Source organism: Gracilinanus agilis, chromosome 1 (assembly GCF_016433145.1).
Source record: "Gracilinanus agilis isolate LMUSP501 chromosome 1, AgileGrace, whole genome shotgun sequence".
NCBI lineage: Eukaryota > Metazoa > Chordata > Mammalia > Didelphimorphia > Didelphidae > Gracilinanus > Gracilinanus agilis.
The window spans coordinates 719,778,506-719,798,081 of record NC_058130.1 but is presented as its reverse complement, the minus strand read 5'-3'; the positions used below and the strand labels follow the sequence as shown (position 1 = coordinate 719,798,081).

General features: G+C 43.0%; 1 protein-coding gene across 1 annotated transcript in view; it reads right to left on the bottom strand.

The window, feature by feature from the left end:
- NCAN (neurocan) overlaps positions 1-11,941 on the bottom strand; it is a 78,229-nt gene extending 66,288 nt beyond the window's left edge. Inside the window, exons 1-5 of the mRNA XM_044685310.1 lie at positions 11,869-11,941; positions 4,925-5,320; positions 3,000-3,174; positions 2,117-2,244; positions 1,567-1,860 (exon numbers count right to left, since the gene is read on the bottom strand). Coding sequence (XP_044541245.1) covers positions 1,567-1,860; positions 2,117-2,244; positions 3,000-3,174; positions 4,925-5,320; positions 11,869-11,941 — 1,066 coding nt within the window. The remainder of the gene's footprint in view (positions 1-1,566; positions 1,861-2,116; positions 2,245-2,999; positions 3,175-4,924; positions 5,321-11,868) is intronic.
- Between the last annotated feature and the right edge of the window lie 7,635 nt (positions 11,942-19,576).

Below are 19,576 nucleotides of genomic sequence, written 5' to 3'. Positions count from 1 at the left end.
TAAAATATAGAACAATCTTTCTGTATATAGAATTATATTTCTATATAAAGTATAGAACAATCTTTCTACATAAAATGCAGAATAATCATTTCATATAAAGAATAGAATAACCTTTCTATATAAAGTACAAAATAATCTTTCCACATATATTTCTATATAAATGCTATTATTATTATTACTGAAGTCTGGACTAATAATCAGGATATGAAGATTCTTGTCCTAGTTTTTCACTTACTTGTTATGTGATTTTGGGCAAATCACTTTTCATTAGGCCTCAGTTTCTTCCTCTGTAAAATCAGCTCTGACATTCTAGAGTCTAAGGTCTAATGTCTTCAGCTCAAACATTTTGTAACTGTGCATAACTGGCCTCCCAGAAAGGACTGGAACAAGGGATCGAGAAAGCTTAGAAATATATGTGGACATAGAATTTCCAATTTCCTTGACCCCTGTTTGTCCTTTATCCCAGTCACTGCTCAAAGGCCTATCACATATGGGACAAGTGAGAAACTATAACCTTCTCCTTTTTTCTTGTAGTCAAGACCCAGTCTTGGACATATCAACCTAGGCAACCGCTAGACATCTTAAACTCAACATGTCCAAAATTTTCCCCTCCGAATTCTTCCTCCTTCCTAACTTCCCTGCTGCTGCTGAGGGTAGCACCAATCTTTCCAGTCCCCCAGGTTGTTATCTTGAACACCTCACTATTTCTCACACGACCAGATTCAGTCTCTTGCCAAGGCCAACAGATTGTACCTTTATAACATCTCTCATATACTCCCTTTGATCCTGCCATCATTCTGGTACACTCGCCTCTGGGCTATTACAACAGCCTGCTAATGTGTCTGCCTGCTACAAGTCTTTCCTCATTCAGTATAGCCTCAACATGGCTATCAAATTGATCTTCCTACAGCCCAGCTCTAACCAGGTTACTTCCCTACTCAATAGACTCCAGTAATTTCCTGTCACCTCCAAGATGAAATTCTGCATAGTAGGTGCATAACAAGTATTTGCTGAATGCCTGACTGATGCTCTCTGAAGCCCTGACTTTTGTCTGAACAGACCAGCTTGGCTATGAAGCTGATGGATGTATATAACCTGCTGTTTGTCCTAGGAGTTGGAATGAGTGGCAAAGAACCATCTGTACTCTCTTGTCAAGTCTTAAATTATGCTCAACATCACATATTTCAGATAGAGCAGACAGGGTTGGGACTTAGTCTTGAATTAGGGTCCAGGCTAAAGAACAGCTTGAAAATAACTAGCCCATTTGGAGAAAAATGCATAACTTTCAGCCAAATAAATAATAGATGATCATTGAAGCCCCAATAGTCTATTGGCTTAGAGGAAGCCTCTAATGTCTAGAAGCTTCTTTCTTCAGGAAATAGGTACAGGTAGAAGGAAATGAAGATAAGATTTTGGCTCGGGCTAAAGCAATTCCTTGCTTCTTCACCTCTCTAATCCCCCTTCCCCATCCTCACCCCCAGATTCCTTAGAGTAGATAAGATTTCATTTTTATCTCTGTAATCCCATCACTCAAAGAAAAGCCATGTTTGTTGAATGAATGAATACCTCGGTAGCAGTAGGCATCAAACTTGACTGAAGGCTCAGGAAAACCAGTACGGTTGGAGAAATTGTAGAGGGTCCGGACCCCAGGAGCCTCACCACCACAGCGCCGCCTGGGTGTCTGAATGGGATAACGGACACTGCCATCTGCCAGCCAACCTGGGTCACATTGGTCCAGGCCCTCCTGCCAGGCCAAGTAGAGGTGACCCACAGTAGCCAGCTCTGCCCCCTGGCTCCGACACTGAGCTCGGGCTCCCCACAATGTGAGTCGGCTGGGTGGTGACACATAGAAGACTTCTCCTACCAGGAAGAACAATAAGATGAAGAGTGGATGGTCATCCTGGACCCTTAAATATCCTGAACTGAATGGGAAGTGGTGGAGAGGGAAGTTTTCTGTGCAGAGATCCCCAGCTAGGAGGTGGGCAACCTTGCAGAGCAGATTGCTTTGATTCTCTGAGTTGCAGAGGAAGAGGAAGACAAGGGTGGACAGGCATGGTGAGGGTTTAGGGTGGGCAATAGTAGGTTTTGGAGTAAAAGAGGCAGGACTTATACTTGCCTCTCAGTTCTCGGGCAAAACAATAAACATCGTAGAGCTCATGAGGATCGCGTCGGCCATAGCTACGGACTCCTGGAAGGCTGTTTCGGTCTCCATAACAACCAGGCCTGGACAGTGTGATGGGGTACCTAAGAGACAATGGGTTCTCGTGAGTAAGTTAATGCCTGTAGTGTCCCACTCTCCTGGGATACTGGAATAAAAGAGACAGACATGAGAAAGTCTCAGGGCTCAAAGGTCAGTTGTACCCTTAAAGCTCAGATCACCTCCTCACCTTCCTAAGGTAGGTGGACAGAAGAAGAGAGAAAGGGGTGAAGGAGATGATCATTGAATGGGCAAGCAAATGAACCCTAAGGTCCCTTCCATCTCTAAGATCCTAATGTTCTAGGATCCAAATCCATTTCCAAAGGAGGGTCTGCCCTACTGTGATAATTAGATTAAGTCTACACTGCCCATCTTTAGATTTATGATATGGCAACTTGCAGTTGTCTTGGCTGCAAATGGGTAAGTGCAATATTACTATATTTTGTCTTATAGATTTATGGTACAGAATTTACTTTAATTGGACCTTAATATAAGGGCTTGTTATGAATTTATTCTTGTTTACTTAAAAAATTTTATTTCCTTATTTCCTCTCTCTCTTCTTAATTGTAAATAAACTACTATAAAAGTCAATTTTGACTTGAGATTATTCTTAATTGAGGATTGATAATAGTTCAATCCTCTGGCGACCACCTTTTAATATACTGAACCCATAAAACCCCTTTTCCCCCCTTACACTACTACCACCTCTAAGCAACACCCACAGCTTTGAGGGGCTGGCCAGAGTTGCTACTATACCAATGTCACTGGTTCCATCCTATCCCATCTCCCAGGACCCACTCACCGAACACTGCGGTCAGAGAGCCAGCCAGCATCACAGTTGTCATAGCCATCCTCAAAGGCAGCCTGCAGATGGCGGGGGGCTGCGATGACAGCAGAGTTGCGTCGGCAGGCTTCTCGAGCTGCCTGGAAGCTCAGGGTATAGCGGCCCAGGGCAGCCCGATAATGGAATACAACACCTAGGGGAATGAGGGGATGGATGGAAGAGGATCATTATGGATAGGAATCTCGAGGAAGTGGAGAGGAATATGGCAGACACCTTAAACCTTCAATCCAATGGACATCTCTCACTAAAAGGCCACAGTAATAATGTATATACTTTTCAAATCTTAAAATCCTCTATATGTCAGTTTTCATCATTATCAAGGCAAATCTCTCTCCTTGGGCCTGCTCTCTGAACCCCTCCCAAACTAGGATTATTTCCGTATCAGTTGGGTTGAGATGTGTGTCACTGAGGCAATTATATATAGCATCCTTGTCCATCCTCTCCCACAGAGAAACTATAAATTGAATAAAGGCTGACCTTCGGCTTTCTCCCTGCTTTCTAGGTCTCTCTGAGTCTACCCTCTCCAACCTTCCTCATAGGCTCTTACATGGGAGAGAATAAGGAAATGCTGGTGCCCACTGATAAAGACAATAAAGTCATAAAGAGGTACTTTTTTGGGGGGGGTGTCGAGTAACAAGCTTGGTTTTGGACAAAGTGGGTCTACGGTACCACTGGGCCTCTCTGTGAAGAAGGCATAGCACAAGGTAAATAATGCTGTCTCTAGAATCAAATCCTGTTTATGCAACTTACTCTATGGGACTTGGAGCAAGTCAGTTAACCTCTCTGGGTCTCAGTTTTCTCTTCTGTAAAATGAGAGATCAGACTAGATGGCTTCTCCATCTTTAGCTCTAGAGGTATGCTAATTAAAAATGCTAGTCAATGGAGCTATGATCCTATAATCCCATGTCCTAGAGGCAGCTGGGGATGTGGGTCAGGGCTGGAGAATTAGTTCTGGTAGTCATCTTATAGGGCTGGGAGTTAGAATGTACAAAATATATTAAACTTATGAATTCCATAATTCAATTATTCCATTCATTTACATAAATTCTGATTCTACTTCATTTTTATGACTGTAAAAATCATGAGATTTGTGGGGCAGTCGGGTAGCTCAGTGGATTGAGAGTCAGGTCTAGAGACAGGAGGTCCTAGGTTCAAATTTGACCTTAGACACTTCCCAGCTGTGTGACCCTGGGCAAGTCACTTGACCCCCATTGCCTAGCCCTTACCACTCTTCTGCCTTGGAGCCAATATGCAGTATTGATTCTAAGATGGAAGGTAAGGGCTTAAAAAAAGTCATGAGAGTTGGAAAGATACTGGTTTGAATTCCTCTTTAGACAGACTAGCTGTGTGACTTTGGGAAAGTAACCTCACTTTTCAATGCTTCAGGCAAGGCTCTAAGGTTTTTAGTTGCAAAGGAGTTCCCTCTATCTGTTTTAGAGAGAGCTGCTCAATGGGGAGTTCCCTGGACCAATAAAATCACTGGCAGAGTAGTGATAACAACATCATCAACAACAACAATAATGAGCCTATAATTTTGTGATGCCAAGTCTAGTCTGGCTTGACCCAACTTCTCTTCTCTTACTGGCCAATTTGTCACCTTCATAGAGGTGATATCACCTTAATAACATCACCCTCGGCTCATGTGTCCTGCCTTCCCTACTCTCCTTCATAGCAAGGGAAAATGGGGAGATAAGTGGGGAGACATTGGCTATGAGTCCACTCTCCTGCCTTACTAAGCACCTGAAGGAGAAAGAGGGAAGGAGAGAAAAATAAACAATTCACTGGGCTTTGCTTTTCCATAGTCCAAGGACCTCTCATTTCTTAGAGCTTCCTCTAGCCCTAGGATAAAGGCCATTATGGCCACCCTCTAGCCATGTACTGACCAGTCACTTCCAGGGGCAGCAGGTCCTGTTCATCCTCAATGCCAGTTACTACCTCGCAGCGGTAAAGGCCAGCATCACTGGCTCTCAGAGGCCCCAGCACCAGGGTAGCGTTGGAACGGTTCTGGGGGTATCCAGGTAGAGTCACCCGGCCCTGCCAGCCACGTGCCACTTTTACCACGTTGTCCTTAGCTACCAGGACTGGTAGTTCTATCCTCTGGCCTGAGGCAGCCCGAACTTTGGTCCACTTGACCCGTGCTGGGTCATGCGGAGGGCCAGGCTCCTGTGGATGTCGGAGGACAAAGAGGCACGGTAGGGCCACCAGCTCTGCCAGTCCTGCCCTCACGGTCCCATGGGTCACCTTCTGAATTCGGATCACTTCTTCGCCATCCTGGGTTCCTAAGCCAAAGAAAACAAGGACTATGTTAGTTTCACTGAATTATAAATGAAAAGTCATATACAGTTAGCTCCACTGACACATTCCCTCTCACCCTATTTGCCTGGTCCCCTTCCTTCCTTATCTGATTGAAATTCATTTCAAAGAATCACAGGTGGGCCCTCAGGACACAGAAAGTCAAAGCTGAAAGCTTCTTGACAATCATTTTGTCTAACCCATTCATTTTTTTTTAACATTTATTAATATACATTTTTAACATGGTTACCTGATTCATACTCCTCTTATCCCCTTCACCCCCCCCCCCCCCCCCCCGCAAACCCCCCAGCCATGGCCAATGCGCATTTCCACTAGTTCCACTAGTTTTGTCATGTGTCCTTGATCAAGACCAATTTCCAAATTGTTGGTAGTTGCATTGTAACCCATTCATTTTAATAGACAAAGAAATCAAATCCTTAGATGGGGAGATAACACGCCCAAGGTAGGATGTTGGAGCTGCCGTCTGAACCCGGTATCCATGAGGCCCAGAACTCTTTCTAATTTACTAAACATTTGCAGCTAGGCCCTTATTAGTTAGAATAACAAACCCCCTGAACTGGATAAATTATTCAAAAGAGCACTGCATATTTCTGTTGGGCTGGAACCAATGACCGTATTTTACATAATTATGACTCTGAATAAGTATAAATTCAAATATGTGTGATCACTTGAGGGAATTCGTTTATTCACTCTAGTCAAGACCTAGCTTTATTGAATGCCTACTGTGTGCAAGTCATGATGCCAAGTACTTATAAATATTATATCATAACCAGAGACATCTAGGTACTATAGTGGATAGAATGCTGGGCCCGGAGTCAGGAAGACCTGAGTTCAAATTTGTCCTCAGACACTTGTTAGCTATGCAACTGGGCAAATCACTTAACCTATTTCTGCTTTGGTTTCCTCAACTATAAAATGAGGAGCAAAATAGAACCTACCTCCTAGAGTTGTTCTATGCAGATCTAGATAGCAAATGAGCATAATGAGATAAGATTTGAAAAGTACTTAGTATGTGCCTGGCACATAGTAGGATTGTAATAAATGTTTGTTTTCTTCTTTCTTTATTTCATGCATTTATAAACATGATTCTGAGAAAGGAGATCCTTAGGTTTGATTGGAATGACTGCCCAAGGGATTGAGGATACATAGAAAGGCAAGGGATCCTTGCTCTTATGAATCCATGATCTCCTAATGATAAATATAAATATTTCCTTCAGTGATGCAGAACACTCCATGCCTGAGGTTGTGGCTGTTCAGTTATAATAATAATAAATGTGGATTATGCCATTTATGGGGTTTTCTTGGCAGAAATATTGGAGTGAGGGGGCATCTGGGTGGCTCAGTGGATTGAGAGCCAGTCCCAGAGACGGGAGGTCCTGGGTTCAAATTTGGCCTCAGACACCTCCTATCTGTGTGACCCTGGGAGAGTCACTTAACCCTCATTGCCTAGCCTTTACCACTCTTCTGCCTTAGAACCAATACCCAGTATTGATTCTAAGGTGGAAGGTAAGGGTTTAAAAAAAATACTGAAGTGATTTGCCATTAAGGCAAACAAAGATTGTTAAATGACTTGTCTAAGGCTGAGTTTGAACTCAGGCCTTCCTTGACTCCAGGCCTGGTGCTCTATCCACTGTGCCACCTAGATGCCTACCACAGATAATACAAATATTATTTGTTTTGTTTTTCAGGCAAGAAATTAAGATTCAGAGAGGTAAGTGACTTACCCAAAATCAGATAACTAATAAGTATCAAAGTAAGGGTGTGAATCTAGATTTCTCCAGACTGTTTCCTGAGAAACATCATAGCAAAATGCTGGAGTTGGAATGTCAGGAAGCCAGAATTTAGATAGCACTCTAAGGTATGCAAAGTGCTTCACAAATAAAATCTTCCTACAACACTGGGAGGTATGTACTATTATTATTTCCTTTTTTACAGATAAGGAAACTGAGGCCAAATGAGGCTAAGGGACTTGACCAAGGTCACACAGTTAGGGAGGGTCTGTGGCTGGATTTGAACTTCCTAACTCCAGGATTAGCATTCCATATCACTGATAAATAAGGAGATTCTGTGGCTGGCAAGGCCGGTGACACTGCTCAGATACCCCCAGAACCATTCCAATGCCACCCTCCTGTTGGGGCCTCTGAAAGCCAGTGATGCTGGCCTCTACTGCTGTGAGGTAGTGACTGGCATCGAGGAGGAACTAATTGCCTCACAAACTTTGGCACTTCTAGGGCTGGGGCCAGGGCCATGCATCTCTTGGATGAAGTCACACAGTGACTTTGGACAGGTCACATAATGTCTCTGGGCTTTCACAGTATCATCTGTTAAATGAATGGGCTTAGAGTAGATAAGTTCCAAGGAACCTGTTAGCTCTAAACCCATCATGGTCCATTACACTCATAGCTTTATCTAGTAATTGTAGGGTCCAGGGTAAGCAGCAGGCAAAGTGCTCTTGAACTAGTGTTTAAAGACCAAGCCAGTTAGGAGAGGAGAGCTTGGAATTTCAGAGAATTTAGCTAGACTAGTCTCTTCCTTTTACAGATAAGGATATTGACAGGAGGCATAACCCAAAGTCACCCATTGAATCAGTGGCAAAGTTGGGAGGAAAATCTAGCTTTCATGGGATATGACACCCCTTCCCTCCTCCTGAAACTCAGATAGGTCAAAATAAGCTGTTCGCACTCTTGGTAAAGGTATGAGGGTAGAGGAAGACCCCTGGGCCAGTGGGGGAAATGTCGAGGGTCTCACAGTCAAAGATTTCCTTCATAAGGCTGCTAGTCAGCATAGTGGATAGAATGCTAAGTCTAGAGTCAGGAAGACTAGAACTCAGATTCTACCCCGGACACTATCTAGACAAGTCTTTTATCCTTAGTTTTCTTATATTTTTTAAAAGGGAGTTAAATTTGATGGTCTCTAAGGCATCTAGTTCTAAAAAAACCACTCTATAATATTACTGAAAAATTTATGGGCCCTCAGTTCAAATCTGACCTCAGATACTTCCTAGCTATGTGACTCTGGGCAAGTTGCTTAATCCCCATTGCCTAGCCCTTACCACTCTTCTGCCTTGAAACCAAAACACATTATTGATTCTATGACAGAAGGTAAGGGTTTAAAAAAAATCTAGGGAACAGCTGGGTGGCTCAGTGGATTGAGAGCCAGCCCAGACATGGGAGGTTCTGAGTTCAAATCTGGCCTCAGACATTTCTAACTGTGTGTCTGTGGGCAAGTCACTTAATCCCCATTGCTTAGCTCTTGCCACTCTTCTACCTTAGAACTAATCATAGTATTTATTCTAAGATGGAAGGAAAGGGTTAAAAAAATATATGGGGATGAGCCTGTCTATCTGGGGGGAGGGGAGAAGGATGTCTATCTAAATACATGCTTCCATGATCTTTAATCTCTCTGAGCCCTTTCCCACTCACCTATCTCTTCAATATTGTCCCAAGCACCAGCTCTGCCTTACTGCTCTGCCTCATAGGTTCATGGGACTAGTCTAGGAACAGCTTCTCCCCTTCACAAAGAAGTTCCCATCCTGGGTTCCACCCCCATATTTTGCAGACTATCTTGTATGGAAGAACAGAGTTGTACACAGGGACAAGCGCCAGTTCTTGGCTTCTGTAAAGTGGAGTAAGATTCATTTCCAGCTCAGAAAAAACTCCAGACTGCTTGTCTCCATGTCATTATCATCCTGCTCCATGCAGAAAGGTTATCCCTAGATCATTCCAAGATAGAGGGGCAGGAAATGATGCTCAGGAGGCTTCAAGACCAATGCCAGGGACAAAGAAGTGAAGATGCCGGGGTTGACACCCAGGAGGGGCCTCTTTGAGATGTTGGCCGGGGTGGTGGGGTTTGGGGGGGGGGAGCTACATTTGTCTACTCGCTGGCTTATACAATAACTAGCAGCCGGACAGATGCCACTAGGAGAGGAATCTGCCAAGAAGCAGGGCCATCCACACTGGGTGGAGAGGAGCCATATAAAGGCTCCAAGTCGAGGCTATCCTGGCTCCCTAACCTCGTGGGAAGAGAGGAAAATGCCAACTTCTGGATGATAGGACCCCAGAATGCATGGGTTAGGCAGCCACATGGAGGAAGAGAAAGATGATAGGGTTATAGATTTAGAGCAGAAAGGGGCCTCAGAGATCATCTCATTTTGTAGATGGACAAACTAAGACCCTGAGGGGTTAAGTAACTTGTTAGCCAGCTAGGTGGCACAGTAGCTAAATTGCTGAACCTAGAGCACTGAATTCAAATCTGTCCTCAGATACTAGATATGTGAGCCTGGACAAGTCACTTAAAAATCTCTGTTTGACTCAGTTTCCTTATTTTTACAATGGAGAAAATAATAGCATCTGTCTCCCAAGGTTGCTGTGAGATAAAATGAGACAATATTTATAAAGAGCTTGGCATAGGGTCTGGTGTATAAGTGATGTATAAATGTTAGTTATTATTATTATTATTATTATTAAATAGTAAGCAGAAAAAGCAGAAGTTGAACCAAGACCCTCTGACTCTAAACATAGTGTTTGATCATCAGCCTAGGAATCAGGTTAAACCAGATTTACTATTAGAACTTGGGCAAATCCCTTCCCTTCTCTGTGTCTCCATTCTCCTCTCTATGAAAGGGGTAAGATTAAATAATCTCTTAATTTCTTTCTAGCTTTGCCATTCTGTGAAGTTCTCTGAGCTCCCCACCTCAAACAGACCCTGTGTTCTTCTGCCTCTGAACCTTTATCCATACTATTCTTTATGCCCTATCACATTTGGGTGTTAAATTCCTATTTGTCCTTTAAAGCCAAGCTCAAAACCTCCCCCATGCCTCTGAGGGTTAATAGTGACCTTCTCACTCAGACCTTAAATACTCTGTTCTCTCTGATTAGCTTATAGTTTAATATATAAATTATTCTTTATTTTAAAATTATCATTTATATTATAGATATCTGTGTGAGTGTCATCCTCCCCCATTTGACTGTAAGCTCCAGGAGGGCAGGGAAAAAATCTTAGCTAAACTATGCATCTCCACCAGCATTCAAAACAGATCTCTGTGTGCTAGAGATACAATAAATATGTATTGAGTTCATAAGATCTCATTCTCCTGCTTGGTCCCCTTTTCTCACTCATTCTTTGTCTTGGCAGTAACTAATGGTGATGGTCAGCTTGTTGCCCCCCCACTCTTTCCTCCCTCACCCTTTTTCCTCTTCGGAGCCCTCAGAGAACTTCCCTAAAAGGGCCTACCAGGTGCATGACAACATTTAGGAGGGCGTGTGCAAGTTTGCATAGATTTGCATAAGTATATTCTCTGGCAGCTTCCCAAGGCCTCATAGGGTCATTTCCTTCCCTTCTTGAAGCTGGGCAAGTCTGAGCATTTTTGTCTCCCAGCCCTCTCACGATTGAGAGAGTCTGAGTCTGATAAGGAGGAAAAACAGGCAGGAGAGCAGAGAACGTTTCCTTTTAAATTTGGGGTAATTATATCCCAAATTTAATTTATGTCAGTCCCGATACAGGCCACCCCTTGTCCCCAAAGTTGATTTGCATAAAGCCTGAATGAGGCTGAGTTATATTCCTTTTGATCATCAGAACCCCCCCACCTCGGTAGGAATAGCACAAATTGTTAACACATGTATATAACACAGTTCGTGAAACTTTCAAAGGAAATCCAGTTTGGGGTTGGTTATGGTCATTTTGGGCCATTATTTTTCAGGCTATTTCTATATATTTTCCTGTTAAGGATACAGCCTATATTTAGAAACAGCCTATATTTTCTTGCCAATATGCCATTTCTAGCATTGTATTTCTTCCCTTGTAAATTCAATATCCTTGTCTAAACTATGATGAGGCAAGGAGATTATGGCAGTAGCTACAGGGACCCAATAGAGGCTGCATTTGGATATGGGAGTTGAAGGCTTCAGGAATGAAGGTAATGCCATCCCAGCTGCCTGGAGAAAGGCCTGGGATCTCATTGGGAAGGAATTTCCCACCACAAGTTATTTAAGTATAGACATACCAGACTGGAGGGCAGCAGGGAAGAAGTGTGGGCTGAGACAGGGAGGTCAAATCAAAAAGCATTTATTAAGTGCCTAGTATGTGTCAAGGTCTGGGGGTACAACGAAATAAAAAACAATCCCTTTTCTCAAAGAGCTCACACTCTAATGAGAAAGACAACATGCAAATAAAGCATAAACATGTACAATAGAATGTGTGTAGTAAGACTTAGGGCAAAATCTGAAATCACGTCATGGAACTGGGTAGTACAGAGGCAGCAAATTGAGGTCTTTAACTCCAGGCAGACAAGTGGCTAGGCCTCCTTCTCTGAAGAGGAGAGGGAATTTAAGACAAAATCGAGTTATCCAGAGGCCAGTGGACCTTATTCAACCCAGAGCCAGATCCCAGGCTTGGGACCCAAAGAAGAAAAGAATGCCACAGGGAGAGAGCAAATTAAGCTCATCAGAGGACGAGCAAAGATTCCCCACCCTTTTCTGCCCTTGGTTCTCCCCCAATTCCCCAAGTACCAACTTACCCTGCCCCCAGGCCCAGAGCAATAACAGCTGGAGCAGCAGGCCCCGGGCAGCCCAGAAAGATGGGCTCCCCATCCTGAACCTGGAATAAAAAGGAGGAGAAGAGAAGAGGAAAGATGAGTTTGTTCTCAATCTCAGCTTGTGGATAAGAACACTTTAGCAGTGAGCTGGTTGGGGCAGCTGGATCTAAGCCTTCTCCAATGAGGACAGGAGCAAGCCTACTATGGGAGCCACGTGGACTCTTCTAGGATAAGGTACAGCCCTATGGACTACATCCCAAAGTGACCTTCCTCTCCTTATGTGATCCCTGAACCGCTGGACAACCTTGTCCTATTTCTCCATATGGATGGGGATTTTTTAGGTATGTTGTAATGCATCCAAGTCCATCATCTTCCCTTTCCCAATACAAAGCAGAATGATTCCCAGGACCCTTCCCCATATCCTCAGGGCTCAGTCCCACCCCCAAACTGAATACAGTTCACAACGATGATCCCTGAAGACCTAACCCACTCTCTCCACAATCAAGGACCCCTGAGACCTCTGAGCCCTACGCATGTAGGGGGACCCCCAGGGTCCAGTCCCTCCATATACATAGCAGTGTTCCCTCCCCAGGGAACAGCTCTACCTCCTTGTCCCCACACATCAATCCTCATGATGAAAACTATATATACAATGGTCCTGAACGTCCAGGGATATTCTATAAGAAAAAGGTGCCAATCCACTTGATCTCTCCTGCCCTCATCCTCCCAATTAACTCTATTCTAAGCAAGCTGGATCTGGAAGGCACTGTCAGGGTCAGTGCTGTGTATATATCTCTTCAAGATAATTGGAAACAATCCATCCCCAGGGTGATGAGAAGCACTATCCTTCCCTTGCCCCAACCATTATCTTCCTTACAATGTGTCTCTTTCCATTTCCTAACGCCTCCCCCTCAATACCTTGTCTATGCTTCTAGGTCTCTTTCTTTCTGGGTTCCCCCACCCAGGTCTATCTGTCTGTCTTTCTTGGCTTTTCTCTATCTCATTCTCTGTAACTCTTATTATAGTCTCAGTACCTTTCTTGCCCTTTCCCCTTCCTCTTGTGTCTCTTTGGGTCTAATAATTAGCATTCTCTGGATTCCTGGCTTTGTCATTCAATGCCCCCCTCCACCCCAACTCTGCTCCACTTTCCCATGGCATAACCTAGGCTTTCTGGGGTCTAGAGGTTGTCAAGGAAATTGTTGCTGATCTAGAATAGAAATCCAACATGAATGCTTCTCCCCAACCCAGACCTCACTTACTGAGAGTACTAGATAGATAGGGCCCATGCCTTATCCTAAAGTTAATGCTTACCTAGAGCTGTGTTGGCAAACCTATAGCACTGGTGCTGGAAGGGGCTGCTCCCCTCCCCATGTTCACTGCTCCTGAGGACATTCTTTACTTCACCCACCCTTCTGCCCAGCAGCCCAATGGGAGTGCTTCCTCCCTCCTCTGTCTGGAGTAAGGTGGGGGATGAGGGGCCTCACATGCTTCGTGAGGGTTGCAGTTTGGGTACTTGGCCTCTAAAAGGTTCACCATCACTGCTCTAGTCAAATGTAAACTTCTGGAAGGCATCAGCCCAGTCTTAAAAATGAATGTACTTCCTGCTCTGACTCCTTTGAAGAGATTGGGGAGAAAGTCTACAGGCTAGACTCTTGCGTATGTTTTCAGATTTTTTTCAATGTATTGACAGGTTTTGATGGTTTTTATTTTAAAAAATTATATGGAATAGTTCACTAGGAGAAAGGAAGAGGAGGGATACAGAGGAAATTTTAGGCAATGTAAAAACCAAAGATATAAATAAAATCTTATTTAAAAAAAAAGAGTAGATGTTCTCTATACAATTTCTCTTTAGAAACGCACTATGGGCTTCCTGGAAAAGGTCGAGCTCTGTGGAAAGTCATGATATTCTCCTTATAGCTAGAAGATAATTTTCCTGTCCCTTCTCAACTGATGCTTTAAGACTTCCCCAATCCATGGTTCCATTTTTGGAGGCAAAGGCCAGGAGATGGATGGTACTTATCCTAGCCTCAGCACTAGCCCTAGCTGGCAGCAAAATTCAATGATTCTGCTTGCAGAGGATGTGGCCAACAAAGACACTGGTTGGGAAGGGAGAAACTGGCTTGATAGGGCTTAAGCAAGATCTAGGGATGGGTAGAGAGAACCTTAAGGAAACCAATTCTACTCCAAACACATAAATGCCTAATCCCAGAAATGGAAATGGTGGTAGTTGTTAAAGTAAGCAAAATGGTAAAGTGGAAAAAATATTGGTGTGGGGATCAGAAGACCTGGGCTTTTGTTCTGTCTCTCCCACTAATTTCCTGTGTCACCTCTGGCCAGCACCTCATCACATTCCTGGATCTCAGTTTCCTCATTTCTAAAATGAAGCGCTTAGATTGAATCAGAGTCTTTTAAAGTTGGAGCCCATATACTTAAAAAAAATTATAATTGAATTTTAATATAATTGGTTTCCTTTGCAATCCTATGTATTTTATTTTTATGCATATAAAAACATTATTCTGAGAAAATCCATAGACTTTACCAGGCTGCCAAAGGCATCCAAGGCACTAAAGAATTTTTGAATCCCTAGGCTAAATAGTTTTGGTCTCTAAGGTACCTTCAAGCACTGACATTCCATGTATTAATGTCCTTTCTATCTTTCATAGAATTTCAATGTTGGAAGGGACCTCAAAGGTCATCCAGTCCAATCCATATTGGAACTCTTTACACACAAAGCCAACGCATGATCAGTCACCAGCTGAAGACCACTAGTGATGGGGAACAGATTGCCTCCTGAGGCAACCCATTCCATAGATTGGACATCTCTACTTATTAAGGTAAGATTCCTCTTAAACTGAGTCCCAAAGTTACCTCTAGGCAATTTTTCCCCATTATTCTTATTTCTGCCCTCCAGAAACAAGTGGAACAAGTTTAATTTCTTTCCCACAAAACAACCTTTTAGATACTTAAAGACTTTTATCATGCCCCCTCTAAGTCTTTTATTCAGGCTAAAAATTCACAGTTCCTTCAACCAATCTTCACATAAGCATAATCTCTTGTCACCTTGCTTTCCTACTCATCCTACTCCAGATGCTTGTCTATTTGTCAGGGTTTCTCCTAAAATGATATGCACAGAATTTGTGTGAGGTAGTATAGTGGATAGAGCAATAGACTTGGGGACATGAAGATCTAAGATAAAATCCTGCCTCAGATACATACTAGCTGTGATACCCTGGGCAAGTTATCTAAACTTTCTCAGCCTCAGTTTCCTCTTCCGTAAAGAAGAGGATAATAATAGCACCTTCACTGCAGAGTTGTTGTGAAGGAACAAATAATACTTTGCTAACCTCAACGCTTCATATATTTAGCCATTGTTACTGTTGATGTTCTTATTGAATAGTATTGAAAGTCTTCAGAATTGGTCTGATCAAGGCAGAACCTAGCAAAGCTATTTAGACCTTTCTCACTCCCCTTTAAGGTCCTGGGAGCAGAAGAGGGTAGTGGAAAGAGTTAAGTTTGGTGTCAGAGGGTTTACATTCCAGGCTGGGCTCTGCTCCTTCCTAGCATTTTAGCCTTGGCCAAGTGACTTCCTTTGCCAGGTCCTATTCCTCCTGACACAAATCCCTTGCCTCACTGGATTATTTTAAAGAAAGCACTTTGTAAAGCTGAAAGAGTAAGAAAAATGTTTTATTTCTGTTGTCCATCTCTGTATCTGATCCAGTGATGACAGAGTAGGGACTTAGCAAATATCTACTGATAAACAAATGAATTTTTCTATGATTCTATTGTTCCATTTTTCTAAGATTCTATTTCATGAATCCAAGATTCTAGGATTCTGTTCCAGGGGTCTGTGAATGACAAAAGAAAGAAATGTCTTATAGGAAAAAAGAGAATTTCCACTAATTAATAATACTAGGTAATACCATGGGGTTGTAATCCTCCCCTCCCCATCCATACCCTGATCCTCAGGGGCTTTGCTTTCTGGCATCCATTTAGTAAACAAGGGACTAGCCCCCTGGAAAATGGCTTCTATTGTCTAAACTAACTGCCTTAGCTAGAGCCCACTCTGGATTTCATTCTGGCCTTAACACAGATTCTGGTCTCTGCTTTGCCATGGACTCTTGGGCAAATTGTATTCCTTCTCTGGGCCTCCATTTATTTATCTCTCAAAAAGGGGAGAAAGGTTAGATTAGATGACCTTTCATAGCCTAGCTCTGACATTCTAGGTTCCAAGTTCTTGTTTCTAAGGGCCCTTTTGTGGTCTTTCAATTTTAACTCTTATAAAAGGTAGTCAACTTTGGGTAGTTAGTTCAGAGATACACATATAATTGGGGAGATGGAATCTGCTTGGCTGCTACTGATACTCCCACTCAAGAACTCATAGTTCTTCTCTTTTGAGGCTTTCCTCTGTTTATTATAAACTTATAGATTTTTATGTGGATATAGGGGTACATTATAATTAACCCCCCTTCCTTTACTGACTACAGAGGGCCTTTGAGATTTCCTTGAGTATAGGACGAGGGAGGGCGCACTGAAAGTGAGTTAGGAGGGGTTGGGATAGAAGGTGGTAGTAGGTTGAGTGAGACTGAATTACCCCCCAAAAGTCAGTCAATCATCATTGGTTCAGACCCAGCAGTGGACAGAGTACCAGACTTGGAATCAAGAAAATCTAGGTTTTCTTACCTCGAACACTTAAGTAGGTATATGACCAAGCAAGCCTCTCTTGGCTTTAGTTTCCTCATCTATAAAATGAAGTTTTTAGACTCAATGACCTCTGAGGTTTCTTCCAGCTCAAAATCTATGATTTAAGTCATATATCTCTGACTCAGATCTCTCTCTTATGGAAAAGGAGTTGAAGTTAGAAACAAGAGTTAAGACTGACTTCACTTTCTTCCCCATTTAAAAAGGTGAAACAGGCTTTAGGGATGAGGCAGAATGGAAGAGCAGAACTATAGTTTGTGAGGAGAAAATCCATAGCTTCCTGTTGAGAAAGAAACTTTCAGGGCCGGGCAGGACACTCCACACTGGGTAAAGACTTTTTTGTAGCCCTTACCCTAACATAATATCACTGCTCCGTTCCTAAGCAGAAGAACCCTGTCCATGGTGCTGAGAAAGTACCTGATGCTAGAAAGTCTCTTCTTCCTTGATTTGTGACCCCAAGGTAGCCAGGGGCTACAATGAGCCATCCAGGGACTCTCCCTCCTATCCCCATCCTTGATATCAGTGGCATGGATCTGTAAAAGGGTCAAGGCCTCAGCATAAAAATCCTTGAAAGTAAGAATAAGGAATCTGAACTGTAGAAAGCAGAGGAGGATTTGATGTTATCAGAATTGTGCTTTATAAAACTGAATCTAGCCTCAGCTTCCTCTTCTAAAGAAATCATTGGGATGGACTAGAGGACAATGAAGGTCCCTCCCAACTCTGTTATTCTCTGCTCTAAAGTCCTTCTCTGCTCTGAAATCCTGTGTTCTAAAGTCCTTTCCAGTTCTGACAAATATATGTTTTAAGATCCCACCCAGCTCTGACATTTTATATTCTAGGATTCTAAGACAAATCTGGTGACTTCCATAGGATTATTTGGTTGGAAGAGGGACCACTGAGGAACTACATTGACAGTTCATTGCTCACAGCAGTGATTCCTAACCTGTGATCAGGAATCCAAATCAAAATCCATAAATAAGCAAATCTAGCTTCTGTAAGCTAAATGTCTCATAGAAATATTCATTGCTATTTTCCAAAAGCATGTAGATGCTTTTTTGATAAACAAAATATAAACTCACTTAAAAGTATTACTCAATTCAAAGCAGATTTGTCCCCACTTTGTATTTTCTCAACCAACATATACTAAAAAGTGCAGTTGCTATTGTGTTAGAAGCATGCAAGAAAGAAAGAAAGGAAGGAAGGAAGGAAGGAAAGAGAAAGAAAGGAAGAAAGAAAAAAAGAAAGAAATAAAAACCCTTCCATAAAAAAGGATCCTCATACTCAAAAGGGTTTAAACTAATGATTTACCAGATAAAATACAAGTTCCTTAACCTGGCAGTCAAAGGACTTGAATAGTCCCTAATTTCTACCTCCAAAATACATACTTCTATCTATCCTACCTCCATTATATGTCCTGAATTCTCATGGGATCATAGGCTTGTAGACTTAAGAACTGGAAGGCAACTCAGGGACCTTTTAGTCTAACCCCTTCATTTTATAGTTGAGGAAACCAAGGGCCAAAGATTTGTAGTGATTTGATCATGGTCACACTGGTAGTAAGTATCAGAAGTGAAGTTTGAATCTGAGTCCTCCAACTCTCTAGTCAAGTCCTTCTTAACTGCAGTATGGGAACTGAAGATTCTGACATGGGTGCCTACAGTGCTAATGGTCACTAATCTAGGTTCTAGACTATAGTACTATTCAACTATGAGCATCCTTCTCTTTGTCTTCCCCATGGACTTTGGCAAGGGGCTGCTCAGCCTTTGACTCCATTCGGTCCCTAAACATACCCCTCTCCCAATCTAGAATGAAAGTGAACTTTGCTTTATGGAAACTCAACATATAAGCATTAGGATTTTACCCAATAAATAGTGATGATGGGACTTGGGGAAGGTGTTTGCTTTAGAGAAAGATTCCCCATAGGCTTCTTTAATCCCCATTTAAAATGGAAATCAATTTGCAAAATCCATCTTGCTCAGGGCCAGGGGCAGGCAGACAGGCAATTGAGTCAGGCTGTTGACTGATGGGGATGTGGGATGGGGGTCTCCCTTGGGTGCTAATAAATGCTGGCATCCAGTATGTTCCAATCCTATCATAAGAAGCCACACTCTCTCCGGGTCATATCCCACCCCACCCTACCCCAAGTCACAAGCAGTCACTCAGTTGACATCACAGACACAGGATCATCCAGTTAGTCATACAGTCACATTCCCACATTCTCTACCCCACCCCCATACCTGCAATCAGTCACACACACACACGGTGCACAAGTCACCCAAAGTCACACTCTTAAAATAACCCCTCACTCCAGAGTCCTAGTGAATTTTCACAGCTGTGAAGGGTTTTGTCACCTCATGAATAATTCATAGAGCTCATACATATGCAAGTGGAGGCAAAGAGGGAGCTGGAGACCAGCCTCAGCTGGAACCCAGTCCAATTCCGGGCAAATGACAGTGTTGGGGGGTTGGGTGGGGTGAGAGAAGAGGATTAGAGGGGATGTTCAGCTCCCTCTCCTAACTGGGTTTCCCTGACCTCTTAATTTTGAGGTATGAGTATGTGCCATAAGATGCCTTTGTGGGGGAAAAATTTGTGAATGTCCATGTGTCTCTGTGTGAGTATGTTTTTTCATGTATTTTTGTGGAGGAGTTTGGGAAGGTTCATTTCTGTTGGTATGCATTTGTAGGTATGGATACAGCTTTCTTTGCATCTGTATTTATGGGAGTGTGAAAGAATGCAGGAAGGGGTGGAACCAACTCTGTAGAGGGGTACAAGCTGCACAGCATAGAGAAATTTAATCTCGGGGATGGATGAATAGAGATGAGATCTTTCCCAGTTTACTATGGTCCCTTTGAAATCCTTGGATCTCAGGCTGGGGAGGTGATAGCATTCAAAAGGTCCCAAGACAAATCCTAAGGGTAGGACTGGTCACCAGCTAAGGGGTGGAAACCCAGGGAAATGTTGGAGCCAAACTGGCTTCAGAAAAGTGCCAAGG